At 43.2% G+C, this 27,627-nt stretch overlaps 1 protein-coding gene across 1 annotated transcript in view; it reads right to left on the reverse strand.

Annotated features, from left to right (window-relative positions):
* Positions 1 to 540: 540 nt before the first annotated feature.
* Positions 541 to 27,627, reverse strand: part of LOC124711998 (odorant receptor coreceptor) — a 337,140-nt gene continuing 310,053 nt past the window's right edge. The window contains exons 7-9 of the mRNA XM_047242283.1: positions 11,831 to 11,935; positions 5,379 to 5,534; positions 541 to 855 (exon numbers count right to left, since the gene is read on the reverse strand). Coding sequence (XP_047098239.1) covers positions 805 to 855; positions 5,379 to 5,534; positions 11,831 to 11,935 — 312 coding nt within the window. The 3' untranslated portion in view covers positions 541 to 804. The remainder of the gene's footprint in view (positions 856 to 5,378; positions 5,535 to 11,830; positions 11,936 to 27,627) is intronic.

Genomic DNA, 27,627 nt, shown 5'->3' on the forward strand with positions numbered 1-27,627 from the left:
CTTCAATAAGTAATGTTAGGGCGAGAAATTGTTGTCATAACACCAATTGTAAAGACCTGGAGTAAACTGCGTGAGCTAGCTCCTATTTGCAGCTACTAAGGTATTCTTACAACAAAATCACGTTGGCCAGTAGATATTTCTGCCGACGTAATAAAGTTTTCCTTCCTCTGGTCTCAAAATTTTTAATTTTTTTCTATCAGAGTCGGACACTAACTCAAAACTAGCCCAATTATATGCTTAGACTTGAGATTGGGAAATCGTTAATTGCTGTGAGTTCCAGCCTTTGAACGCACCTGCTCTATCTTCACTGCTAAATCGATGCTTCATATACCATTTAAATCGTTTCTACTTTTAAGTATGGGTAGATATATTACATTTTTTATAGGTTTACTTTTCCTAAGAAATGGCCTCCGTGCTACACATTCACTACCTTGCTTATTTCTCCGCTAAGATAAATACAGGAAGGGCATTAATACAAGAGGATTTGCGAATAAGTGCTGTAACTTTGATAATATTTACGCAGATTTTGTGCTGGTAATTTCTGAGCACCCAGATTAGTTCTGGCCGTACATACAAGCCTGTAACGACGTGAAACACAGCTTTTCCTTGTAGCGATGTCCCACTTGCAGTGCTCTGCGAGCGACACTTGAAACTGTCGCGGGACCACATCGCATCTGCAACTGGCCCGCAGTATTTGGTCCCAACTCCAGCTCGTGGATCCCCAACTCCACTTCCTTCCCCACCTGCACCTGCACCTGCAGCTGCCTGGCGGCACCACAGATGACAGCAGAGGTCAGGTGCCGCCTACTTGAGCTGCACCAGCACCATGAAGTACGTCACCACGGCTCCCAGCACCTGCACAAAAGCGTAAACACATCAAATCAGCCAAAAACCTACTTATCTGCAGTGGTCCCACGTAAACGAGTAACTGATGTACCGCATTCTGTTCTTACTCCCTATTTTTCGGCAACACTTTATGGCAGCTTCGCGAATAAACGTCCTGACGCAACCGTTCATCCCATGTATCTACACTCCTGGAAAGTGAAATAAGAACACCGTGAATTCATTGTCCCAGGAAGGGGAAACTTTATTGACACATTCCTGGGGTCAGATACATCACATGATCACACTGACAGAACCACAGGCACATAGACAGAGGCAACAGAGCATGCACAATGTCGGCACTAGTACAGTGTATATCCACCTTTCGCAGCAATGCAGGCAGCTATTCTCCCATGGAGACGATCGTAGAGATGCTGGATGTAGTCATGTGGAACGGCTTGCCATGCCATTTCCACCTGGCGCCTCAGTTGGACCAGCGTTCGTGCTGGACGTGCAGACCGCGTGAGACGACGCTTCATCCAGTCCCAAACATGCTCAATGGGGGACAGATCCGGAGATCTTGCTGGCCAGGGTAGTTGACTTACACCTTCTAGAGCACGTTGAGTGGCACGGGATACATGCGGACGTGCATTGTCCTTTTGGAACAGCAAGTTCCCTTGCCGGTCTAGGAATGGTAGAACGATGGGTTCGCTGACGGTTTGGATGTACCGTGCACTATTCAGTGTCCCCTCGACGATCACCAGTGGTGTACGGCCAGTGTAGGAGATCGCTCCCCACACCATGATGCCGGGTGTTGGCCCTGTGTGCCTCGGTCGTATGCAGTCCTGATTGTGGCGCTCACCTGCACGGCGCCAAACACGCATACGACCATCATTGGCACCAAGGCAGAAGCGACTCTCATCGCTGAAGACGACACGTCTCCATTCGTCCCTCCATTCACACCTGTCGCGACACCACTGGAGGCGGGCTGCACGATGTTGGGGCGTGAGCGGAAGACGGCCTAACGGTGTGCGGGACCGTAGCCCAGCTTCATGGAGACGGTTGCGAATGGTCCTCGCCGATACCCCAGGAGCAACATTGTCCCTAATTTGCTGGGAAGTGGCGGTGCGGTCCCCTACGGCACTGCGTAGGATGCTACGGTTTTGGCGTGCATCCGTGCGTCGCTGCGGTCCGGTCCCAGGTCGACGGGCACGTGCACCTTCCGCCGACCACTGGCGACAACATCGATGAACTGTGGAGACCTCACGCCCCACGTGTTGAGCAATTCGGCGGTACGTCCACCCGGCCTCCCGCATGCCCACTATACGCCCTCGCTCAAAGTCCGTCAACTGCACATACGGTTCACGTCCACGCTGCCGCGGCATGCTACCAGTGTTAAAGACTGCGATGGAGCTCCGTATGCCACGGCAAACTGGCTGACACTGACGGCGGCGGTGCACAAATGCTGCGCAGCTAGCGCCATTCGACGGCCAACACCGCGGTTCCTGGTGTGTCCGCTGTGCCGTGCGTGTGATCATTGCTTGTACAGCCCTCTCGCAGTGTCCGGAGCAAGTATGGTGGGTCTGACACGCCGGTGTCAATGTGTTCTTTTTTCCATTTCCAGGAGTGTATAAACAGCACTAATTCCCTGAACGTCGACGACGCCGCCTTCCATGCCGTCTAAAAATCAACCTTTCCAAAAGTAGGCAATACTCATAAAGGAAGCTACCCGCAGCTTTGCCCCCCCTCCCCTGCACTTCTACCTCACCAACTACAAACGTCCTATCGGATTAACTAACACACAAAAATACCAAAAACACTCCGACAATAAACTGACGTGGAAACAGCACTTACTAACCTTCCAACAAAAACCCCTTAATTAAATTAAAATTACTAAGCGACACAACACGGGAATTGCATCCACACCTTCAGTGCCTTCTCTAAACAATCCTTTCAGATACCAGTGCGGATTTCCATTCTACCAAAACTTTACTGCTGCATCGAAATCCTTGAACACCACGCATTTCATCTCGCCTTCCGTAACAGTCTACCATTCCCCATTAAGATCATGTAATTTCCCCATCTCCTTTCCCATGCTGAACACCTTAGAGCTTCTTACATCTATTACAAACTTGACAGCAACCATCCTATCGTTCCATCTCGCGTTATCAACCCTTTTACTCGCCCGTGATTGTAACAACATATTCCTGTAAGCAGGAGATCCCGGGTTCGAGTCCCGGTCGGGGCAGACATTTTCAAGTGTCCCCGTTAACCTATATCAACGCCTGTATGCAGCTAGGGGTATTCATTTCATTGTAATATATTCCTGTAACTTTACGTCTACACACTGCACACATCTTATCCCAAGGAAATTTTAGCCTAATCCCCCTACCTGGCATGGAATTTGCCAGAATATCTACCCATTTCTCCATTTTCAACAGAATACCCTTCTTCCTCTCTAATTCTTTAAAATTATCTAAATAAATATGACTCATTTTAAATGTAGTACCCTACATATGTCAAATTATTTTATAACTCTGTCATATGACACTACATAATAAACTTCAACTTTAGTCGTCTCATATTATACCGTATCTGTGAAGTGCTTTGACGTATATAAACAAGTGTGCACCTTGACTGATGTGATGTGCAATTGCAGAATGGATACACCAGTGCTTGCTGACATACCGGGCTAAAAATGTTTTCTTGATGTTTTGGTAAGTGTTTCACTGTTTTTCGTCTTATTTTCCGTTGTTTCATTCACAAATTTGAAAGTGTAACGTCTAACCTTCTCACAACTGGAACGTAAATACTACGCCACCTCCATAAAGAGCAGGCGTAAATAATGTATTAAACGATTTGCTCCTGTTGATGGACGTACAGGATCAGAAATGCGTCGTGTGATTTAACTCTTCTTTTTCTTCTTGTTTCTACTTTGGTCTCCAAATCCGAAAGCGTTCTGTACATTCCTGTAGCAATAATTTCCTTTCCTGGCTCATTCTCTTTTTCACAGGCGCTTCGCCTCAGTACCATTATTGATATCATTCTTCCATCTTATCTGTGGACTTCCTCTCCCCTTCCGCCCTCTACGAATTCTGAAAATAATAGTGGGGAATTATTTCCCCTTCCATATCAGTTAGGTGTCCTCCCCAAATCAATACTCTTTTCTTCACACCTTTGCCAGTATCAACATATCAGTTCCTGGCTTTTTAGTATCCTTCATTTCTCTGAATTGGTGGTGCCTCTTGCGCCAAAATATTTTCCTTAATATGTTTCTTTCTAATGCCAACAGTTTTTGGTCATCTGCTCTGCATAATGTAAATGACTGAGACCCGTGTACACCTAGCGGTAGAATTACACACTGCTACAGTCTGATTTTAATACTTCTCGATGCTGTTGTACTTCACAGGACGTTCCATTACTCAAAATATGCTTTGTTTTACACTGCGGTCCTTGCCTTTATCTCAATTTCCATTCTATTCCGTTCACTTACGATAGTTCCCAAATATTTAAATAAGGCTACTCTTTTACAAGTGAAGTCATCAACTGTCAATGGGGTATCATAGTTGGTTGCCCTAATCATGATCGTGTACTTTGTTTCTCCTTGTTAATTTGTGACCTTGTTTTCCTTGAAATATATCAGCAACAACGTCTCATGAGCTGCAACTTCCCTTTCCCGTCGCTTATTAGAACAACCTCGTCTGCATATGCAAGTAGATTTATTTCGTTGTTATCCAGTATTATTCCAGCTAGGCTCAATGTTTTGTTTTTTCTATGTTCCTTTTCTGAAGTTAAATTAAAACGTAGTGGATGTAACGGATCTCCTAGCAGTTATGACTTCAAAAGCCCCTGACTTTATAAATCACGAATTTTTTGAGAGTGGAGGCATTACTCATTCTTCGTGCCAACTATTCTAGACTGTGTAGTCACCCAAATATGTTAAATTTGTAACCTTGTACAAGATGGGCAAATAAAAGTGGCTCAGACGAGTTGATACGGTTGTACCTGAATCCATGCATATAACCGCACCCCAAAAGGATGGAGCAACTGCCCATACAGCAGGCTAAACCTTGGAGCACTGTTACACAATTCTCGCGCCTGACAGAGTTATTATCAGGGATCAGTGTGGTCGCGACCGTAGCTGGCCACACAGTTCACCCGATCTGTCAGTGTGCGATTACTTTGTGTGGGGATCCATTAAGTCTATCGCAACAGCCCTCATAGTCTTCAAGAACTGCAGAAGAACATTTCGGATGAGACTGCAGCAATTTCAACAGACCAGCTTCTATCGTCCCCAGCAACTTGCTGAACAGGGTTCAAAAGTGACAAGAGATGAATTGTGATCACTTTCAGCATGTGCTATAGTCATGTTAGTACTGTATTTCCTTTCCTCTGCTGTATTTCTTTATACCCTAGAACTCTGTTCTCCGAGCCACTTTTATTTGCCCTACCCTGTACATTTCACTGATTATCCTCCTCGTATAACATACTGCATGAAAATTTCTCTAATAGAAATTGCTCTACTGGGATGAAGCAAGAGAAATAGAACAGGTTACCGAAGCGAAGAGATCGAGCGAGACGGTGAAGAACTTGGCGCCGGAGATCATGAGCGACTTTTGACACTGCTGGCACACGATCTGCACGAACGTCTTGGCCTCCTCCGAGCCGTCGTACCAGTGGCAGCTGTACGCCGCCTCCATCACCGAGGAACTCTGCAACAAGGCAGAAGGAAGCGTCACCTCAGCAACTGCAAAAGAACGTGTTTAGCTCAAGTACTCTGGTCCCAACGGTGTCCACTGGTGCTGCGATTCAAGCTCATAAGAACGAAGATCAGGGTTTGACGTCCCGTCGAGGACGAGATCGTTAAGGATGAAGCACAAGCTACAAATGGGCAGGGGTGGGGCGGAGTATAGGCTGTTTTCTTTTCAACTTTGCATTCTCATTTAAGATTTATAAAAATCCTGAACTTGGATGACCTAACTGGGGTCTGAACTCAGATACATGTCTAATGTCTTAATCAGTGGGCTGCCTAACTCAATATTCACACTAAAGGATAGCAACCTGTAAAAATACTAGTTTCCTTAGAAGTGGCAGATCATTAAATTCAGTACTGGGTACCGCAAATATTCTAGAATTTGACCATCATAAAATCCAGTCAAACGCAAACTTACTCTAATCGTTTACGTGATCTAGAAAGCAGTGCACAGCGGCGCATCGATTGACGAGTTTCTTGAAGCTGTTTGTATTTTTAAACACACCATGTTCTCATATGAGTCATTAAACGTATTACCAAATCTTACACGTAACTTATCAATAATGTTAAATAAATTCAAGCTCATGTGGACGCACAAACAGATATTGTTTCCGCGCACTATATACGAATACAATAAAAGCGACACTAACGGTATTGAAGTGGCATGTATTCGTCGCAGCATATCGTCCTCTATTTACCGCAGCACACAGGCTGATGTAGCTGCAATACTGGTCTGCTGAAGTTATCGGATGCTTTCGTTCGACTGGAGCAGGTAGTGTCGTACGTCTGCTGAAAGTATCCCTCGGACCGATTTCAGCGGGATTCCAGGCTTCAAATAATGTACTGGCCGGAATTAAGTAATGATTTTCAGACTCTGCCGTATTGCTTGAAAAGAATACTGGAAAATATTGATCAAATATTGGAGTATCTGTTGATATGTGGGGGAAATTCATGAAGAGATCCATTTTTCCGGCAAAAGAACTAAGTTTTAGGGAACGAAAGGGAATCGAAAAGACGAGAAGCAGTGCACGCTCGTTTGTTTAAAGGTATGATGGCTCATCATTGGCAATTGCAAGAAGAAAACAATTACTATGTCTCACTGAACACTCAAAGCCATTACGTCAGTCTCCGTAGGGGTAACTTTGGCAATGAAACTCCTAAACAGTGTTATTGATTGAAACGAATCAACTGTGGAATTCAGTAACGAAAATTCAATTACAACTCAACTAATTCCCTTCTTGAACGCCTGTGTAATATGCGCACACGCTGCGCAGGGTAGCCGCGCGGTCATCTTCAGATCCGAATCTAGTAACAGAGGAGATAACACAAAGCTGACTGCAATGTGCCATAGTAACACATGCAGTGGCAGTATACAAATAATAACAAAACTTCAGAGCTAGACATACGTGATTACTGCGAATCGCAGATCGGCATCAGGGCAAAGCTTCAGTTAAAATCACGTAATTTGTGTTCACTGAACTACGAGGGCGGTCCAGTCACACTAATCGACATCAACGTGCAATAAGAACTCGCAGACGGCAGGTGGCAGGTTGGTGCACTAGCAGCGGAGGGCATATAAAGCGTGTTCCGTGGCAGCGGGGGGTGAGGGGGGGGGGGGGGAAGACGCACATAATAGTGTAATTGTTGTTTTAATTTTGAGATGGTCCAAAGAGCAATACCACTGGACAATGGGTGACTGCGTCAGGCCACAATCCCAACCTGAATCCAATGGAACACCTTTAGGATGAGTTAGACTGTTAAAACGTCGAATTAGCTCCAGATCTGAGCGTCCCATATCATAACTTCCTCTGGTTTCGGCACTTGAGGAAGAGTGTGCTGCTATTCTTTCACAGAAATTCAGATACCTCAATGAAAATGTTTCTAGCAGAGTTCAAGCCGTCAGATAGGTGAAGGGTAGACACACTTCACATTAATGTCTACTAATAGGCGTCAGGATGGTTTTGATCAGATAATATGCATAGGATATTACAATTAGTGTTATATTACTTACTACGAAAATATTGAAAATATACCTGTTTCTAAGAGAGCAGAGAGAAACCCAGTTCTAGGCAAAGAAGGGAAAACAGAAAGGTGGAAGGAGTATATAGAGTGTCTATACATGGGCGATGTACTTCAGGGCAATATTATGGAAATGTAAGAGGGTGTAGATGAATATGAAGTCGAAACAAGGCCCCAGGAGTAGACAATATTCCATTAGAACTACTGGTAGCCTTGGGAGAGCCAGTCCTGACAAAACTCTACCATCTGATGAACAAAATGTATGACACAGGAGAAATACCCTCAGAATTCAAGAAGAATATAATAATTGCAATCCCAAAGAAAGCAGGTATTGACAGATGTGAAAATTACCGAACTATCAGTTTAATAACTCACGGCTGCAAAATACTAACGCGAATTCTTAACAGACGAATGGAAAAACTGGTAGAAGCCGACCTCGGCGAAGATCAGTTTGGATTTCGTAGAAATATTGGAACACGTGAGGCGATACTGACCCTACGACTTATCTTAGAAGCTAGATTAAGAAAAGGCAAACCTAAGTTTATAGCATTTGTAAACTTAGAGAAAGCTTTCGACAATGTTGACTGGAATACTCTCTTTCAAACACTGAAGATGGCAGGGGCAAGATACAGGGAGCGAAGGGCTATTTACAATTGGTACAGAAACCAGATCGCAGTTGTAAGAGCCGAGGGGCATGAAAGAGAAGCAGTGGTTGGGAAGGGATTGAGACAGGTTTGTAGCCTCTCTCCCATGTTATTCAATCTGTATATTGAGCAAGCAGTAAAAGAGACAAAAGAAAAATTAGGAGTAGGTATTAAAATCGATGGAGAAGAAATAAAAACTTTGAGGTTCGCCGATGACATTGTAATTCTGTCAGAGACAGCAAAGGACTTGGAAGAGCAGTTGAACGGAATGGACAGTGTCTTGAAAGAAGGGTATAAGATGAACATCAACAAAAGCAAAACGAGCATAATGGAATGTAGTCGAATTAAATCGGGTGATACTGAGGGAATTAGATTAGGAAATGAGACACTTAAAGTAGTGAAGGAGTTTTGCTATTTGGGGAGCAAAATAACTGATGATGGTCGAAGTAGAGAGGATATCAAATGTAGACTGGCAATGGCAAGGAAAGCGTTTCTGAAGAAGAGAAATTTGTTAACATCGAGTATAGATTTAAGTGTCAGGAAGTCGTTTCTGAAAGTATTTGTATGGAGTGTAGCCATGTATGGAACTGAAACATGGACGATAAATAGTTTGGACAAGAAGAGAATAGAAGCTTTCGAAATGTGGTGCTACAGAAGAATGCTGAAGATTAGATAGGTAGGTCACATAACTAATGAGGAAGTATTGAATAGAATTGGGGAGAAGAGGAATTTGTGGCACAAGTGGACTAGAAGAAGGGATCGGTTGGTAGGACATATTCTGAGGCATCAAGGGATCACCAATTTAGTATTGGAGGGCAGCGTGGAGGGTAAAAATCATAGAGGGAGACCAAGAGATGAATACACTAAGCAGATTCAGAAGGATGTAGGCTCAGTACGTACTGGGAGATGAAGCAGCTTGCACAGGATAGAATAGCATGGAGAGCTGCATCAAACCAGTCTCAAGACTGAAGACCACAACAACAACAACAAGAGAGCAAATGAAGTATCTCGCAAAAGGATATCACCTGCAATAGGTCGATCGTCTAGTGTGGTAATTGGTGTGTCTTCAAGTGAGTACGCTGCACCTAGCAGGTCATATGGAAGGTATATCAACTAGGCGTATTCACAATTACGAAATAGGTAGTCATCAAGCACCCTAGATTTAGCAAAGCACGAAATCTTATACGTGTATGTGCGAAAACACTGGGCAATGCCTCTGACGACATTGAATGCTGCCTGGTGGCGTTGCGACCGCGTGACACGGTAAATACAGTATATAGGCGAAACAGACGCGAATATTGAATAACCGACGATACTGGACGCAAATGTGGAAATCCGCTGCCATACTCGAGTTTGACTAATGGTAGATTCTATGGCTCGGCATCTAGGAATGAGCATCTCGCAGAAAGAGAATCTGGTCAGGTTTTCGTGTACTACTGTCGTGGGCATCTTTGAAGTGCGAGTAGGCGATGAAATGTTGGACGTCCACGCCTTACCACAGATGGTTGCCCGCTCTGTAAAGTGGCGATAGTCGGAATATCTGACAAACGAATACAGTGCTGGTGGAGACTTGTTTTAGAGCACACTGTTCACTGCATATTATTAAACATGGGACTCCGCAGCAACCGACACATACATATTTCTATATTGACCAAAATACTTTGCCAGATACGTTCGCAATGGACACACGATCTTCGTCTTTCGATGACTGACTTTTCTTGTTAAACCAAGTAGATGGTCGCGTCCACATACGCCATTATCCACGTGAACGGCTGCCCGAAAAATGCATAGCGCCACGGATGCCAGCCAGTGGGGGACTATGCTATAGGAAACATTCACTTGGATATCCGTGTGGCTTGCGGTGGTAATCAGACGCGCCATGACATCTTTGAAGTACCTGAACAATATTGCGGTCCACCTGCATCACTTCATCGTTCATGTCTTCCCCGACGGCGATGGCATATTCCAGCAGGACAGTTGTCCCTATCACAATGCCAGCACCGTGCAACGGTTGTTTTAGGAGCATGGCAAAGAGCTTACGCTGATGTCTTGGCCAGCAAAATCGCCTGATCTGAACCAGCTGGAACACATCCGGGATGCTACTGCGAGTCACTTCCCCAAGTCAACGGTCCCTAACTTACAGGAATTACGTGACTTTTGCTGAGACATCTGGTGCCACATACATCTGGAAACCTACCGAAGACCTTAAGCCATGTCATGCAGAATCACGTATTCATTACAAAGCTGCACCAACATGCTACAAAACAAGTATTCATAATGTTTTGATTCATCAGTACATTTTGAGTAGACTTACCGTAAAAATTGTTTCTCGTTATTCAAAATTTTATCTACGGGGGTTGTTTTGAAAGTAAGGCACGATCGGTCGCGAAATGGAAACCACAGTGAAAATCAAAACTATTTTCTTTGCTCATTTAGCTACACTTTCCAGGTACTTCGCTACGTAGTCGCCGCTCCGGCTTAGACATTTGTCGGAGCGTTATAACAAATTTCCAACACCATCGTCATAAAAGGCAGCCGCCTGTGCTTTCCGATAGTTCCCTCCGCTTGCACCCAAGTGTTGTCTTCGTATCCAGCGTTTCACGTGAACAGAGATGATACTCGGGACGAGCCAATTAGGCCTCTGTTGTGGGTGATCGTACACTTCCCATAGAAAAGGCTACAAGAGCGTCTTCACTGCCCCTGAAGAGTGCTCCTGAGAATTTCCATGAAGAAGGAAGTGCGTGGCAGTTGTTTTAGGTGGGCTGCATTCATTAAGGCGAAGCCTCTCAGCCAACCCTTCTACTTGGCGGGAGACATTGTTGTTCTAGGCATCTTTATTCGCTCACAGTGCACTCCGCTCACAACTGAGAAGAGCATCTTGGTGCGATCGACGGGGATACTAGAGACACTGCCCAAAACGTCTGTGAAAAGCCTCGTCGGATTTTCACAGTGGTTTCCAGTTTGCGAACGATCGTTCCTCACTTTCCGAATAGCCCTCGTAGTTCTTTTCTTTTCGCAAAACATATTTCAAATTGCTCCAGGGCATCCAGACACCATCCCAGGTAGGCTTCGTGGAGGACCTCCCTGTTTGTGTTCAAGTCCGAGATTGTGTGGTTGTATATGGGAATGCAGGAGTACGTTTACAGCCGAGTGACAATATGAGTAACTTTCCTAATAGTTCTGTTTGTACAAGTTATCTAATTTTAACAGCGACTGGCAGTAATTAGGTATGAATTACTCTGATGTTTCATTTTCGTTTGTATACTCTCACTGAACGTATTTTAATCATATTACAATCAGCTTTGTACTATTACATCCATTTGTTCTCAGTTATTCGATTTAGATATGAAAATGACTTGTGGCAAGAGAGGAAAACGGTAAACAAAAAATACATAAAAAGTGACCCACAATGAGTGTTTCTTTTATTGTGTTTAAAGTGGTCTCGACGTCCTCAATTATGAAATATTTATTCTGTGTTGAATCTTCTTGGAAAAAGACTATTTGAAGTTCAGAGTGACAGAGATTGCCACAAACATAATGCCATAAAAAAGGTGGTCACCATTTTGCCTGTAGCTATTGAGTAGCAGCTCACCTCTTCAATGAGCCTGTTTCCAAAGACGCAGAAGAGGAAGACCTGCCCCAGGGTGTAGAACAGGTAGCCCAGTACAGAGGCCGCGTACACGTCCACCGAGTCGATCTGTAACAAAGAAAACACAAATGTGAGAATTTGTGCTAGGAAGTACAGTACCGAGACTCTGAATTCACTTGTCACACTCTGATATACCTCTCTCGTCACAGATATTTATTTATTTTTTTGTATTTTTTCCTGAGTTCTTTCCTATAGCTGCATGTATATGTATCGATACTCATGCAGCACATTCGGATAAGCAGTGGTCTTGTGCATTGATCTCTGTTGTGCCTGGATGCAGATGTATGATCTCTGAGACTAAAACTTCTGCTTGCCTGCTGGTTCCTGTGCGTTGCACCGTCCACCATGTTGTAGATGGGCAAAAAGTTTCGGTCGATCTGTTGGCGATGAAGAATTATTTACCGATTTCAGATTATAGACATTATGTCATGAATCATAACCAGTGAGTGAAGCAGGGACTCGTCATATCTGCAGCATACTGAAATACTTCGCCGATAACTGGTTCCACTCGCAAATGACTGCACCTTTATATGCATCGGAAGTACAACAGCACATGCGCTAGATACAGTGCGCACGCGCTCTATGACTCCTGCTGTCCCCTGGTGAAAAAAGAGTTGCAGCGCCTCCGGTGGTGAATACTGTTGAAAACGATATATCGTTACAAATGATTATTCATAGCCGGCCGATTCAGATTTGTTCTTCATGTCTGATAAAACAAGATTCCACGTTTTACTTAGCGGGTATCCATTATCACGATTAATGACATTATCTGTTAGTCTGATTTCGACAGATTCTTTTAAAACACAATCCCAGTATCGCGAAGCATTTGCAACTACTTGCGTCTCATTGTATAGCATCCTGTGTCCCTCTGTAAGGCAATGCTCAGCCACCGCAGATTTATCTGGTTGTAATAATCGCGTATGGCGATGATGTTCAATACACCTGTCGTTGACGGTACAAATAGTTTGGGTAATGTAAATTTTCCCGCACTCACACGGTATTTTGTAAACGCCAGACTTCCTCAAACCTAAACCATCTTTTTACAGAGCCAAGAAGTGCTCGAATCTTAGCTGGCGGACGAAAAACCCATCTGATATATGATCTCAAATTTCTTCAAAAGTCTACCTATCTTGGCGGACACGTTCCCAGCATACGGAAGAAAAGCCAAAGACCTAATGGTGTCTTCAGAAGGTTCAGGTAGAGGACCAAACTCAAAAGCACGTCGAAATTGTCGGTCCGTATAGCCGTGATTATTGAAGACGTCCTCAAGATGTTGCAGCTGCTGTGGTAAATTTTCACCATCCGAGACAGCATAGCTCGTTTAACCAAGGTCCGAAGAACACCTGTACGTTGAAAAGGTGGATGGCAACTGGTAGCATCCTACAATCTCGTATGTGAATTTCCGACTTATGTGAAATCAAGTCAGAATTCTATCAGCACATCAAAGCATCCCAAGTTCCTCCATTCAGTTTCAAATCAGCTATCTTTCATTTCATTAAAATTCTTCAGTTTCATAGTGACCAAGAACTTCTTTTTAAATTATCATTTCAGCGTTAAACTTGAAACTTATAATAACCAAATCTATGCATAAAATAGAACACCAGATGTTATGAGCCACAGTTTTTGGATCTTAACAGTAATTCACGCATTTATTTCAACTAGATTTGTAATGTATGTGACGTTACAAATGTGTCGGTGCTTATCCACAATGATATGGCTATACAGTGTTTGCTAATGAAATCCGCTGTAATATATAACAGACGTTATCGCTTATATGAGGTTTATTTAAAAATACATTAAAGTTGTTACGGTTGGACTTCCGTTCCAAGGATAATACGAATAAGACATTTCACACTAGAACGTCTTTTTTGCAGGCAAAACTTGAAGAGTCCACATTTGAGTTATCTTTATCCGTAGTTAATACTGTCTACCCGAGAAATAAATAACTATTCCCCAAATAAATTACTGGTACAAAAGAAACGAAAAATATATTTTTCGTATGATTGATCGTAAAACTTAAAAACATTACAACTTCAAGAAAATCATAGAATATCTGAAAACGCTACAGCTGTTACTGTGTCACAAAAGCGTAAATAGATTATGGACGAAAGGTGAGGGAGTGGCGAAGCCGCTAATGCAGGGCGCGATCGACTCGGACAAACTGAAGCAGTCCGTTGAAAAAAATCTTTTAGAAACGAATGAATCACAGAATGTGCCGTCATCGCGCACCGTTTCCGCTTTCCACAAACCCCTCCCCTTCGATCCATACCAGGACTGGTTTTCATAATTGAGTACCACCAGGATGACTAGATTGGGCCATATTTTGCCGTTTAGGCTAACAAAGGCTGAATTTTGAGCGACATTTTTCTTGGTAGACGCGACATTCGGGTGTTACAGGCAAATCCAAGTGCGCTTTTGCTCACTAATTTTTATTTAATGTCACCTGTAGTCATGCTTACCGCTCCGCTGCCTTCTGAAATTCTGAAATATTGCATCCACAAAGCTCCATCAGTCTCCAGTGCAAATGTTAAACTGCTATAGAGAGGCGGGTAGGCTATTGGTGTAGCGAGTATATATTTTTAACTACAATAACACTAGTCGACGAATCAAAATTGGTTTTCCTCTTCCGTATTGTTAGAAATCTTACCTGTAATTAAAAACCATCACAACAGCACACAGCACAAAAGTAATAAACGGCAGCACTTATATTAAACTAAACTGCAAGTAAGAACTGAACTGATTAACAAAACAAAATAACTGAGCTCAAGTACGGCAGCAGTTGGTCTTTTGGTTGGATTATGGATGGGCGATAGCTTATAGTGGTATCGATCTATCGGTAATTTAAATCTATCGATGGCCTTGTTGACTAATGAAAGTGTGTATCTATTTTTCATCGTATGACTGAAAATTAAGTACCTTTCAACTTCGCTATACAAAGCTAGGTTGTGTGTAATTCCATTTATGTGATAGAGTGTGAAAGGGGGGAGTGTGTCCAGCCCCCTGGACACTGCCCCCCCCCCCCTGGCTACGTCATTGTTCCGCTGTTCACGGATAAAAACAGACACAGAGCGTCACTTCGCCATTTGTCGCAGATCAGCTGTTGCTGAATATTAATCTACAGTCGGCGCAATTGTAGCCCAGTAGCTATCAATGAGTGATTTTCGGACAGTCAACAACGAGTCTCATAGTATTCATCGTTATTCAAGCCTGAAATACAAACTGTCTTACAGCAGTCCAGACTCAACAACTATTAGATCAGCTGGCGAACATTCACGTTCAGGTTAGATCAGAGTTCAGAACCGTTAATACACTATTACGTCTGTTCAACACACAAGGATCTGTACCTATTTTTAATAAAAGATTATTAATGAATTGTCATTGCGTTTTCCACATTATGTTTGTTATACAATTAATCGCCCTGTGACACGCCTACTAGTTCCAAGCGTACAAACACGCTACCTAAATACAGCGAGAATACTAATCAGTAACACGGGGCTCGCTTCCTACCAGCCTTTATGTTGGGCGCGTAACTTACTTGGTGAAGACAAGACAACACCATTTCCAAAATCTGTCATCTTGTGCATGTAAATTTTTTGTCAAAATAGAAGTTAAGATGAAACTTCCTGGCAGATTACAACTGTGTGCCGGACCTTTGTCTTTCGCGGGCAAGTGCTCTACCAACTGAGCTACCCAAGCACGACTCACGCCCGGTCCTCACAGCTGTACTTCTGCCAGTACTTCTCATTCGAGAAGTTAAGATAATTTTCTCGAACACTTGATAATTAAGTACTTATGGAGGAAACATTTATCGCATTTGCAGACCGTTTCTCTATTACATTGACTGGCAACGTAATTTCTAGTGCAACACTTAAGATATGAAGTACATTAATTTCGACTTAGGCAAAGTTATGGGTGCCATGCCACATTTTAACATCAGTTTATATTTACTATGCACATGCTTTATTCATGAGTAATATTTATTTGCCATCCTGTGTCTGAACGATGTCAGATTGGTTCCAAAGGCGTCAGTATTGTATACACTTGATTTTACGAATTACACCTGTTTTAAGTTTTGGCTAATATAAGACCTAATTTATTAGTTTATGTTGTATCTCTCGCGATGTCCTTTTGAATGACAGTTGAATATATGGGGAAAACGTAATTGAAATAAAGCTGAAACCACTTTTTATCATCCTGTCAACATTCGGTTATAGGTAATTTTTGGAATGACACAGCAGAAATATTGCATCTTTTGCACTAATCGTCAAGCGATCGAAGCTGAACTTCTTTTTCCTCGTCTGTTCTCCTGTCTTTGTGGAGTCTACGTATTATTCTGCTTTTGGCAATGTCAGTGGGAGAGAGAGACTTGATGCCCTTTCTGTCGCCAAAGGATGACTAGTAAAAACAATTGCAAGGATTAACAGTACACTTATGGTTCTGCTACCAGAGAGGCCAGTTAAAATAAATAAGAATATATCTACTGAGCATCTAATGAAAAATTGGCTCGACGGAGGAAAATAGCTGTACAATAAATTGATAGACTGGAGATCCAAATATCTTATGTTTAATCCCTGGTCAGTCCACAACTTTCATATGTCACTTGTTCCTTCTTGCACCATTGGCAATGTTTGCTAATGTGAAGAAAAGCAGACTTTCAGTCCAAGTTAAGCTGTAAACAGCAGCCAGAACACGTACGCAGCTGTAATTCTAGCTGTAAAGTACGGAGGTAAATTAGTGCTTGTTTTCGGGTGCTTAATAAATTGGACTGGGACTTGAAACCTGGATTGCACTGTGGTAATAATGGCCGACATAAAGTGCTGATATATTGAAGACAAACGCGCGCCAGTATGAAAAAACTAGGTATGCCACACATCGTATTGTGGTGTATTCTAGTATTGTACTACACTGCAAGAGCTTGAAGACACCCTAGTCTCCAAATTATGTTGAAAACTTATGAAACATCTTACAATACCACACTAACAACAATCATCTTGCAAATAAAAGCGATACGATGAAGCCACTTCCGGAAGCATGAGGCAAAGTATCAACAGCAGTAACATCGAAAATCCAGAATGAGATTTTCACTCTGCAGCGGAGTGTGCGCTGATATGAAACTTCCTGGCAGATTAAAACTGTGTGCCGGATCGAGACTCGAACTCGGGACCTTTGCCTTTCGCGGGCAAATTGTTTGACTTATTCAATAAAGTCCTATACGTACTATTTACGCAAACGAAAGATGTCTCTGCAGTGGTATTATGACACAATAAGCGCTGTGTGCTTTCTTAATTTTTCTAGTATTGTTTTTGTAAATAGGTAACGATCGTTAATGTTCAGTCTTCTCTGTACGTCGTTCCCAGACAACCTTCCGTGTCAAATTGCCTTCCCTCTACAAAATTACGACATGTTGTTTAAGCATCCAGGTATATTCATTCGCAACTAGCACAGAATTTCATCATAGAAACTATTAAAAGAAAAAAGAGAAGTTGATTCGCACCTGTAATGGAAAGCCAGTTGATTTTATTTCAGTTGAGTCATTGTTCCAGTTTTCATTATTTTTGGTATTTCATGTGCAAAATAAATGGTATTACATCTTCACTATGAGACAAATGTTCTTTATTGACAAAATGGTTCGTTTCACAAAAGAAATTACGTTCATGAAATATGTTGGTGTCCATATCATCTCACAGTTAAAGAACGTCAAGATGCAGTTATTTTTATATGTGGTACCTTAATATGTACACTCATCAGTGTGTTCGTTGAATTTTCATCTGTCTTCATCAGTCTTCCCATAACCAAGCCACACACATTATGACCTGATGTTTTCTGCGCCCTATGTATAACTAACAGGACTACGCCTGTCAATATAGACTACCCGTTTTCGGTCCACGCTTCCATACTTCAACACCTAACCGGGGGAAAATAAGCAGTAATGGCTTGCTCTTGTGACATGTACTTCGAGCTTCTAACCAGACTAAAAACATACTACTCCTATTAGCTATAATTATTAGTCTGGACAAGCGCAGTAAATATTGATATGGTTTTGTTCGCCATACCGTCCTCAGTCACAAACAGAAATACACTCCTGGAAATGGAAAAAAGAACACATTGACACCGGTGTGTCAGACCCACCATACGTGCTCCGGACACTGCGAGAGGGCTGTACAAGCAATGATCACACGCACGGCACAGAGGACACACCAGGAACCGCGGTGTTGGGCGTCGAATGGCGCTAGCTGCGCAGCATTTGTGCACCGCCGCCGTCAGTGTCAGCCAGTTTGCCGTGGCATACGGAGCTCCATCGCAGTCTTTAACACTGGTAGCACGCCGCGACAGCGTGGACGTGAACCGTATGTGCAGTTGACGGACTTTGAGCGAGGGCGTATAGTGGGCATGCGGGAGGCCGGGTGGACGTACCGCCGAATTGCTCAACACGTGGGGCGTGAGGTCTCCACAGTACATCGATGTTGTCGCCAGTGGTCGGCGGAAGGTGCACGTGCCCGTCGACCTGGGACCGGACCGCAGCGACGCACGGATGCACGCCAAAACCGTAGCATCCTACGCAGTGCCGTAGGGGACCGCACCGCCACTTCCCAGCAAATTAGGGACACTGTTGCTCCTGGGGTATCGGCGAGGACCATTCGCAACCGTCTCCATGAAGCTGGGCTACGGTCCCGCACACCGTTAGGCCGTCTTCCGCTCACGCCCCAACATCGTGCAGCCCGCCTCCAGTGGTGTCGCGACAGGCGTGAATGGAGGGACGAATGGAGACGTGTCGTCTTCAGCGATGAGAGTCGCTTCTGCCTTGGTGCCAATGATGGTCGTATGCGTGTTTGGCGCCGTGCAGGTGAGCGCCACAATCAGGACTGCATACGACCGAGGCACACAGGGCCAACACCCGGCATCATGGTGTGGGGAGCGATCTCCTACACTGGCCGTACACCACTGGTGATCGTCGAGGGGACACTGAATAGTGCACGGTACATCCAAACCGTCATCGAACCCATCGTTCTACCATTCCTAGACCGGCAAGGGAACTTGCTGTTCCAACAGGACAATGCACGTCCGCATGTATCCCGTGCCACCCAACGTGCTCTAGAAGGTGTAAGTCAACTACCCTGGCCAGCAAGATCTCCGGATCTGTCCCCCATTGAGCATGTTTGGGACTGGATGAAGCGTCGTCTCACGCGGTCTGCACGTCCAGCACGAACGCTGGTCCATCTGAGGCGCCAGGTGGAAATGGCATGGCAAGCCATTCCACAGGACTACATCCAGCATCTCTACGATCGTCTCCATGGGAGAATAGCAGCCTGCATTGCTGCGAAAGGTGGATATACACTGTACTAGTGCCGACATTGTGCATGCTCTGTTGCCTGTGTCTATGTGCCTGTGGTTCTGTCAGTGTGATCATGTGATGTATCTGACCCCAGGAATGTGTCAATAAAGTTTCCCCTTCCTGGGACAATGAATTCACGGTGTTCTTATTTCAATTTCCAGGAGTGTATATGCACTTATATCTGTTGCACCCTGTATGGTGTAGACCTAATGCAAGTCATACTTTAAGCGACAATATAAAAAACCCTTAGTAAATTAGAAAAAAAAATTCAGCTGCAGAAAACGAGTAATAAGCTGTCATTTTAAGTCATGTCAGTATCAGTAGCCTACGATGAAGAACTGCTGGTTGTGTGACTGCATTCAAACATTTTATACTTCTTGAAGTGGCGAATCTTATCCCTTGTATTTCAGCATTCAAAACCAATATAACGAGAATAAATACCATACTACACTTCTGGAACTTACATCAAGTATTCGTAGGCCCTACTCCACCCCTTTGTTGCCATCAATATGCACTATTAAACATGTGATACTTTTGGAATGAAGTGACATTTTCCTCGTGTGCACAATTGTCGCGGGCACAGCAGATTGCTCGTATGCTATTCGTGTGATTAGACAGCTACGTCTACGTTCACGACTCAGCCTGTTGGTCCATTTTACAAACCTGTTTATGTCCACGGGCACTCGGAATGTCACGAAATCGTGACGTCGAAGCCTACTTACATTCCGCACATTCTCATTAGACATTCTTCTCGAAATATGCATCTGGAAGTTTGAGCGTGGCACAGTGTATGCGTACTCATTTCCTGACCCTTAATTACTGTACGACTGTCAAGACCTGGTTGATAGTCAGAGACGGGAAACAGAGAATGGCGGACACTTGCCACGCCGGACATTTGCCACACTTTCCCCTACGCCAGGTAGCTCGAGTAGCGATCCCTCAGGTAAGGGACGCCCTTCCTCGTACTTCTTCTGTCCGCTTTCAAACAGCCGTCTCCACATCTTACTCGATACAACCAGTACGTAAGGGACCTTCTTCTTCGACATCTTGGCCAAACACAGAGCTTCTTTTCCGAAATCGAAATATTTATAACTTTTGGGAAACGAAAGCAATACCGACGATTATGTCAGTATGTAATTAGTTTTGCCAAGTACAAATATAGATCCCTCTGTCTGTATGGTAGCTTCCCTTATCGCTTACTGATTGCGATAGAAACAGTCCATCGTCATGAGAGCAACAAGAAAGGAACGATGTAAAGAGAATGCGAATGTACGCTAATCATTTCTTTTTGATCACTGCATTTGTGTCTACTTCAATTACTACAACTGCATGTCAAAACGACAATAAAGAAAGAAGAAATGGGTATGTGAATGTCTGAAAAGAAGAACGACGTACTCCATATTAATTTACTCTCTAAAACACGATATCCCTTGCGGCGAAACATTAGTTAATAAAGTGTAGCGGGGAAATGTTCAAAACATGACTAAAAATACGTTCACTAAACAGAGATAAGATCATCTATGATTGACAAGTCATCTAATCGACGTACAATTTTAAAATGTTAGAAATAAGGAAATGAAGTAGCCAGCTGCAGGTGGTGGCACATGTCGGCAATAAGGACGTGTGTCGCTTTGGATCTGAGGAAATTCTCTCTGGATTCCAGCGGCTATCTGATTTGGTGAAGGCTGCCGGTCTTGCTTACGAGTTGAAGGCAGAGCTCACCATCTGCAGCATCGTTGACAGAACCGACTGCGGACCTTTAGTGCAGAGCCGGGCGGAGCGTCTGTATCAGAGGCTCAGACGGTTTTGCGACCGTGTTGGCTGCAGATTCCTTGACTTGCGCCATAGGGAGGTGGGGTTTCGGGTTCCGCTGAATAGGTCAAGAGTTCACTACACTCAGCTGGCGGCTACACGGGTAGCGGAGGCTGTGTGGCGTGGACTGGGCAGTTTTTTAGGTTAGAAGGCCTCGGAAAAGTACGGGGTGGGCTGCAATCTGAAAGGGTGCATAGCAAATACAGGACGTGCTTGGATCAAGGAACAGTCGGAATTGTAGTTGTAAATTGTTGTAGTTGTGCTCGGAAAGTCCCTGAGCTTCAAGCGCTAATAGAAAGTACAGAAGATAAAATCGTTATAGTTACAGAAAGCTGGCTAAATCCTGAAATAAGTTCTGCAGAAATTTTTACGAAGGCTCAGACGGTGTTCAGGAAAGATAGATTAGGCAGAATTGGTGGTGGAGTGTTTGTGTCTGTCAGTAGTGGTTTATCTTGTAGTGAAGTCGAAGTAGATACTCCGTACGAATTGGTATGGGTGGAGGTTATACTTATCAGCCGAACTAAGTTAATAATTGGCTCCTTCTACCGACCCCCAGACTTCGATGATATAGTTGCTGAACAGTTCAGAGAAAATTTGAGTCTCGTAACAAATAAATACCCCACTCATACGGTTATAGTTGGTGGGGACTTCAACCTTCCCTGGATATGTTGGCAAAAATACTTGTTCAAAACCGGTGGTAGGCAGGAAACATCTTCCGAGATTGTCCTAAATGCTTTCTCCGAAAATTATTTCGAGCAGTTAGTCCACAAACCCACGCTAATTGTAAATGGTTGCGAAAACACACTTGACCTCTTAGCCACAAACAATCCAGAGCTAATAGAGACTTTCATGACTGATACAGGGATTAGTGATCACAAGGTCGTTGTAGCTAGGCTCAATACCGTTTCTTCCAAATCCACCAGAAACAAACGCAAAATAATTTCATTTAAAAAAGCGGATAAAGTGTCACTAGAAGCCTTCCTAAGAGAAAATCTCCATTCCTTCCGAACTGACTATGCAAATGTAGACGAGATGTGGCTCAAATTCATAGATATAGTAGCAACAGCAATTGAGAGATTCATACCTCATAAATTGGTAAGAGATGGAACTGATCCCTCATGGTACGCAAAACAGGTCAGAACGCTGTTGCAGAGGCAACGGAAAAAGCATGCGAAGTTCAGAAGAACGCGAAATCCCGAAGATTGGCTAAAATTTACAGACGTGCGAAATTTGGCACGGACTTCAATGCGAGATGCCTTTAACAGGTTCCACAACGAAATATTGTCTCGAAATTTGGTAGAAAATCCGAAGAAATTCTGGTCGTATGTAAAGTACACAAGCGGCAAGACGTAGTCAATACCCTCGCTGCGCAGTGCCGATGGTACTGTTACCGACGACTGTGCCGCTAAAGCGGAGTTATTGAACGCAGTTTTCCGAAATTCCTTCACCAGGGAAGACGAATGGAATATTCCTGAATTTGAAACACGAACAGCTGCTAGCATGAGTTTCTTAGAAGTAGATACCTTAGGGGTTGCGAAGCAACTCAAATCGCTTGATACGGGCAAGTCTTCAGGTCCAGGTTGTATACCGATTAGGTTCCTTTCAGATTACGCTGATACAATAGCTCCCTACTTAGCAATCATATACAACCGCTCGCTCACCAATAGATCTGTACCTACAGATTGGAAAATTGCGGAGGTCGCACCAGTGTTTAAGAAGGGTAGTAGGAGTAATCCATCGAACTACAGACCTATATCATTGACGTCGGTTTGCAGTAGGATCTTGGAGCATATACTGTATTCAAACATGTGATGTCCTTAGGTTAGTTAGGTTTAAGTAGTTCTAAGTTCAATGGGACTGATGACCATAGATGTTAAGTCCCATAGTGCTCAGAGCCATTTGAACCATTTTTTTGTATTCAAACATTATGAATCACCTCGAAGGGAACGATCTATTGATACGTAATCAGCATGGTTTCAGAAAGCATCGTTCTTGTGCAACGCAGCTAGCTCTTTATTCGCACGAAGTAATGGCCGCTATCGACAGGGGATCTCAAGTTGATTCCGTATTTCTAGATTTCCTGAATGCTTTTGACACCGTTCCTCACAAGCGACTTCTAATCAAGCTGCGGGTCTATGGGGTATCGTCTCAGTTGTGCGTTTGGATTCGTGATTTCCTGTCAGGAAGGTCGCAGTTCGTAGTAATAGACGGCAAATCATCGAGTAAAACTGAAATGATACCAGGTGTTCCCCAGGGAAGCGTCCTGGGACCTCTGCTGTTCCTGATCTATATAAATGACCTGGGTGACAATCTGAGCAGTTCTCTTAGGTTGTTCGCAGATGATGCTGTAATTAACCGTCTAATAAGGTCATCCGAAGACCAGTATCAGTTGCAAAGCGATTTAGAAAAGATTGCTGTATGGTGTGGCATGTGGCAGTTGACGCTAAATAACGAAAAATGTGAGGTGATCCACATGAGCTCCAAAAGAAATCAGTTGGAATTCGATTACTGGATAAATAGTACAATTCTCAAGGCTGTCAATTCAACTACGTACCTGGGTGTTAAAATTACGAACAACTTCAGTTGGAAAGACCACATAGATAATATTGTGGGGAAGGTGAGTCAAAGGTTACTTTTCATTGGCAGCACACTTAGAAGATGCAACAAGTCTACTAAAGAGACAGCTTACACTACACACGTTCGTCCTCTGTTAGAATATTGCTGCGCGGTGTGGGATCCTTACCAGGTGGGATTGACGGAGGACATCTAAAGAGTGCAAAAAATGGCAGCTCGTTTTGTATTATCGCGTAATAGGGGAGAGAGTGTGGCAGATATGATACGCGAGTTGAGATGGAAGTCATTAAAGCAAAGACGTTTTTCGTCGCGGCGAGATCTATTTACGAAATTTCAGTCACCAACTTTTTCTTCCGAATGCGAAAATATTTTGTTGAGCCCAACCTACATAGGTAGGAATGATCACCAAAATAAAATAAGAGAAATCAGAGCTCGAACAGAAAGGTTTAGGTGTTCGTTTTTCCCGCACGCTGTTCGGGAGTGAAATGGTAGAGAGATAGTATGATTGTGGTTTGATGAACCCTCTGCCAAGCACTTAAATGTGAATTGCAGAGTAATCATGTAGATGTAGATGAATCCTATGCTTGTAACGTACGTTGTTGTTCTACATTGTTTAGCTCTGGTATTTACAGGGTCACAGGGAAAGCATCCTAGGTTTTAGAGGGAAAAAGCGTAATTGTAATGATCTGCACTACAACAGAAACAATAAGCACAACTTAAGGATAAATAATGTAATGTGTGTTCCAGCTCACAAGCGACACTGAAGCAGATAGTTCCTTTGACTTAGTACGGGCAGAGATTATATTCGACAACCGGAATAAATTAATAACTGGCTCCTTTTACCGATCCCCGGTCTCAGATGAAACAGTTGCTGAACAGTTCAAAGAAAACTTGAGTCTCATCACAAACAGGTACCCTACTCATACAATTATAGTTGGCAGCGACTTCAATCTAGCTTCCGTATGTTGACAAAAATACATTTTCAGACCCTATTATCGATAGAAAACAACCTCCGTGGTTGTTCTAAATGCTTTTTTAAAAATTATTTTGAACAATTAGTTCACGAGGCCATTCAAATTGTAGATGGTTACGAAAACACACTTGACCTCTTAGCCACAAATAATCCTGAGCATCACGACGGGTACAGGGATTAGTGAACACACAGTCGTAGCGAGGCTCAATTCCCTAACAAAGAAATTCACCAAAACTAAACGCGAAATATATCTATTTATAAAAGCAACTAAAAATTCTGTTGACGTCTTTCTAAGAGACAGTTTCCAATCCTTCCAAACTATGTAAGTGAAGACCATATGTGGCTTAAGTCCAACATGACTCGAGAGATTCATACCAAATAATTAATAAAAGAAGGAACTGATCCCCCACGGTACACAAAACACGACAGAAAGCTGCTGCAGGAGCACCGAAAAAGGCAAGTATAATTTAGACGAACGCAAAATCTCCAAGATTGGCGAAGTTTTACTGAGGCTCGAAATTTGACGCTGATTTCAATGTGAGATGCATTTAATAGTTACCACAACGAAACTCTCTCTAGTAATGTGGCGGAAAATCCAAAGAGATTCTGGTCCTATGTTAAGTAACCAGCAGAAAGGCTCAGTAAGTACCTTCACTGCGCTACAGTCATGAGGAGGAGGGTGAGGCAAGAGACCCAATCCTTCGGAGCAGGTAAAATCGTGGCAAATGTCCGGCGTGGCAAATGTACGGCGAGGAAAATGTCCGCACACCGAAACAGAATGGGTCAATAGTAGAGGGTTGGGACTGTGATGCTTAGAAAACAAACTGTGTAAATGCATGGACATCGGTTTCATTGTAGTGACTGTTTGGATAGAATTTTCAGAGAAGAGTGATTTGATTAATTATCTTCAATCGAAATGTTTAAATATCGTCTCACATGACTTTTATGAAAAGGTATATCAGGTTTGGAAAGGAAATAATCGTCGAGGATTGTTGGAAATTGGTGTAGATGCACATGGATGAACTGGAAATAAGATTAGTAGATGGCGTTTCAAACAGATTCATTCCTCATCACAAGACTGACTTCGGCATTAATGTAAGCAGAAATTTGCGATGAATTTTTAAGTGACGAGCAGCAACTAAAACTTAGTCTAGGGGCCAGTTATAAATAGATGGGCATTTGCTAAGGTCTCATTAGAGCAGTTATCTGCTTCGCTTGCACTCTCGCTTGTTACCAAGGTGCGGCATAATCGGTTATTACCCAAGGAGCGCCATGTCGAGATTCCGATAACACAGCACCAAGAGACATTTTGTGTTCTCCGTTCCAACAGGCGGAATTCACAGCTGATACATGTGATTTTCATAGACAGCACGGCACTACACCTCTTACAGCATTAACGATATTACAATGCTGTTACTGGTTGTTTACGTAAGGAGAAATGCACAGGTCACCTCCGTGTGCTCGTTAAAGACATCGACAGCATTCAAGAGAATAGTATCGAATGTATTCGTCGTCCAGCCGGGAGTTAGCCGTTCTTGATGCACCTGTCTAGTGTGTTTCGTACCGATGTTCCCGAAACATATCGGATTTAGCTGCCAGAAGCACTTCTTGATGGTGATCAACAACAACGTGTAGAGTTTAGTAAATTCATTCCGAATACGGAGGTGAAACATAACAGTTCCCTTAAACGTTTAGTATTCAGTGATGAGGCTCAATGCAATCTAAGTAGCAAAGTCAACCGCCACGACGTAAGAATATGGAGCACACTGGAGCCACGTATCGCAATCGAGCGCGAGAAAGACTCTCCAAAATTTAATGAGCTTTGAGCCGACGGCCCTTCTTTTTTTCGGAAGAGAGAGCTACAAGCGTCCCGTATCAGGATGTTTTGGCTATTTGCACAATTGCGAGAACATGACGAAAATTCATTTTTTAACAGGGCCGCGCTGCACAGCGCTAGCTCCTGCCTGTAAGAGCATTTCTTAACCATGAACAGCCTCAACGATGGATCTCGCACTGCGCTATTGGCCTCCCAGTTGGCCTAATCTCGCGATCTGTGATTGACTTTCTGGGAGAGATTCTCTAATACTCTATGTGCCTCTCCTTCGAATAAGTTTGAGTAAACTGTGACAATGCAAAGCAACAACAATGAGTAGAACAACTCTAGAGACGCCCGCAAAACAACGGCTAGCTTGACAAACGTCCCGATGTTTGTCGTGCGACCGGTGGAGAGAAAATTGAACGTTTGTGAAAAGTAAATGAAAGCTTTGATCCTAAACGTAGTAGTAAAAAGTACTTCATGATTGTATGTGGATTCATGTAAAAGATAAACCCTTTGTAAAATCAAATGGTTATTCTGAAAATAAAAAATTCGTAGTAGTCTGTTTAAGGTAAAATTTACCGTAAGTTTCAGTCTTGTGAAATCGGATGAATGTTTTTGAGACGCATTGTATTATATATCATACCTAAAATTACTGACAAACAGTCAGTTCACTTACTTGAATGTTCAAGATATTTAAGTTGGGCTGAAACCTTTATCTGAACTGGAAAATTGTGAAGTTTCGTTGGCAGCTATCACGGCAATAAATGATGTCATCCAACACTGACTGGTGTCAGTTTCATTCAGACGTTTATTTTTCTACGTCCTCTTTTGAACTGCAAACGTCCTTCCATAAATGAGTATCCCTTCTGCTGGAAGTAGTGTAATGGTGTTCGAGTTGTCAAATAGTGTAACTGATAATATTGTTCCTTTGTTCCATGTCAGGGTTTCCAACAGTCGTAGTTAGTGAAAGCAGTACAGATTAATCTACACGTTCCAAACAGTAGCCTAACAGTGACCAACCAATTCGATCCTTCAGTACGACCCACTGAAAATAATGTGAGTTAACTTGTTCCTGGAATTCGTCACCTCACAATAAAGCTAAGGTAAATTTTGTTTTATTTAATTGCTGTGGAAAAGCAAAATAAGTTATTACATGAAAACGTTTCACTCAGTGAATTGCAAGTGGTCATAAATGTAATTAAATCCGTATTCACTCTTATTATTGATTA

Source organism: Schistocerca piceifrons, chromosome 8, assembly GCF_021461385.2.
Source record: "Schistocerca piceifrons isolate TAMUIC-IGC-003096 chromosome 8, iqSchPice1.1, whole genome shotgun sequence".
In the NCBI taxonomy this organism is placed as follows: Eukaryota; Metazoa; Arthropoda; class Insecta; order Orthoptera; family Acrididae; genus Schistocerca; species Schistocerca piceifrons.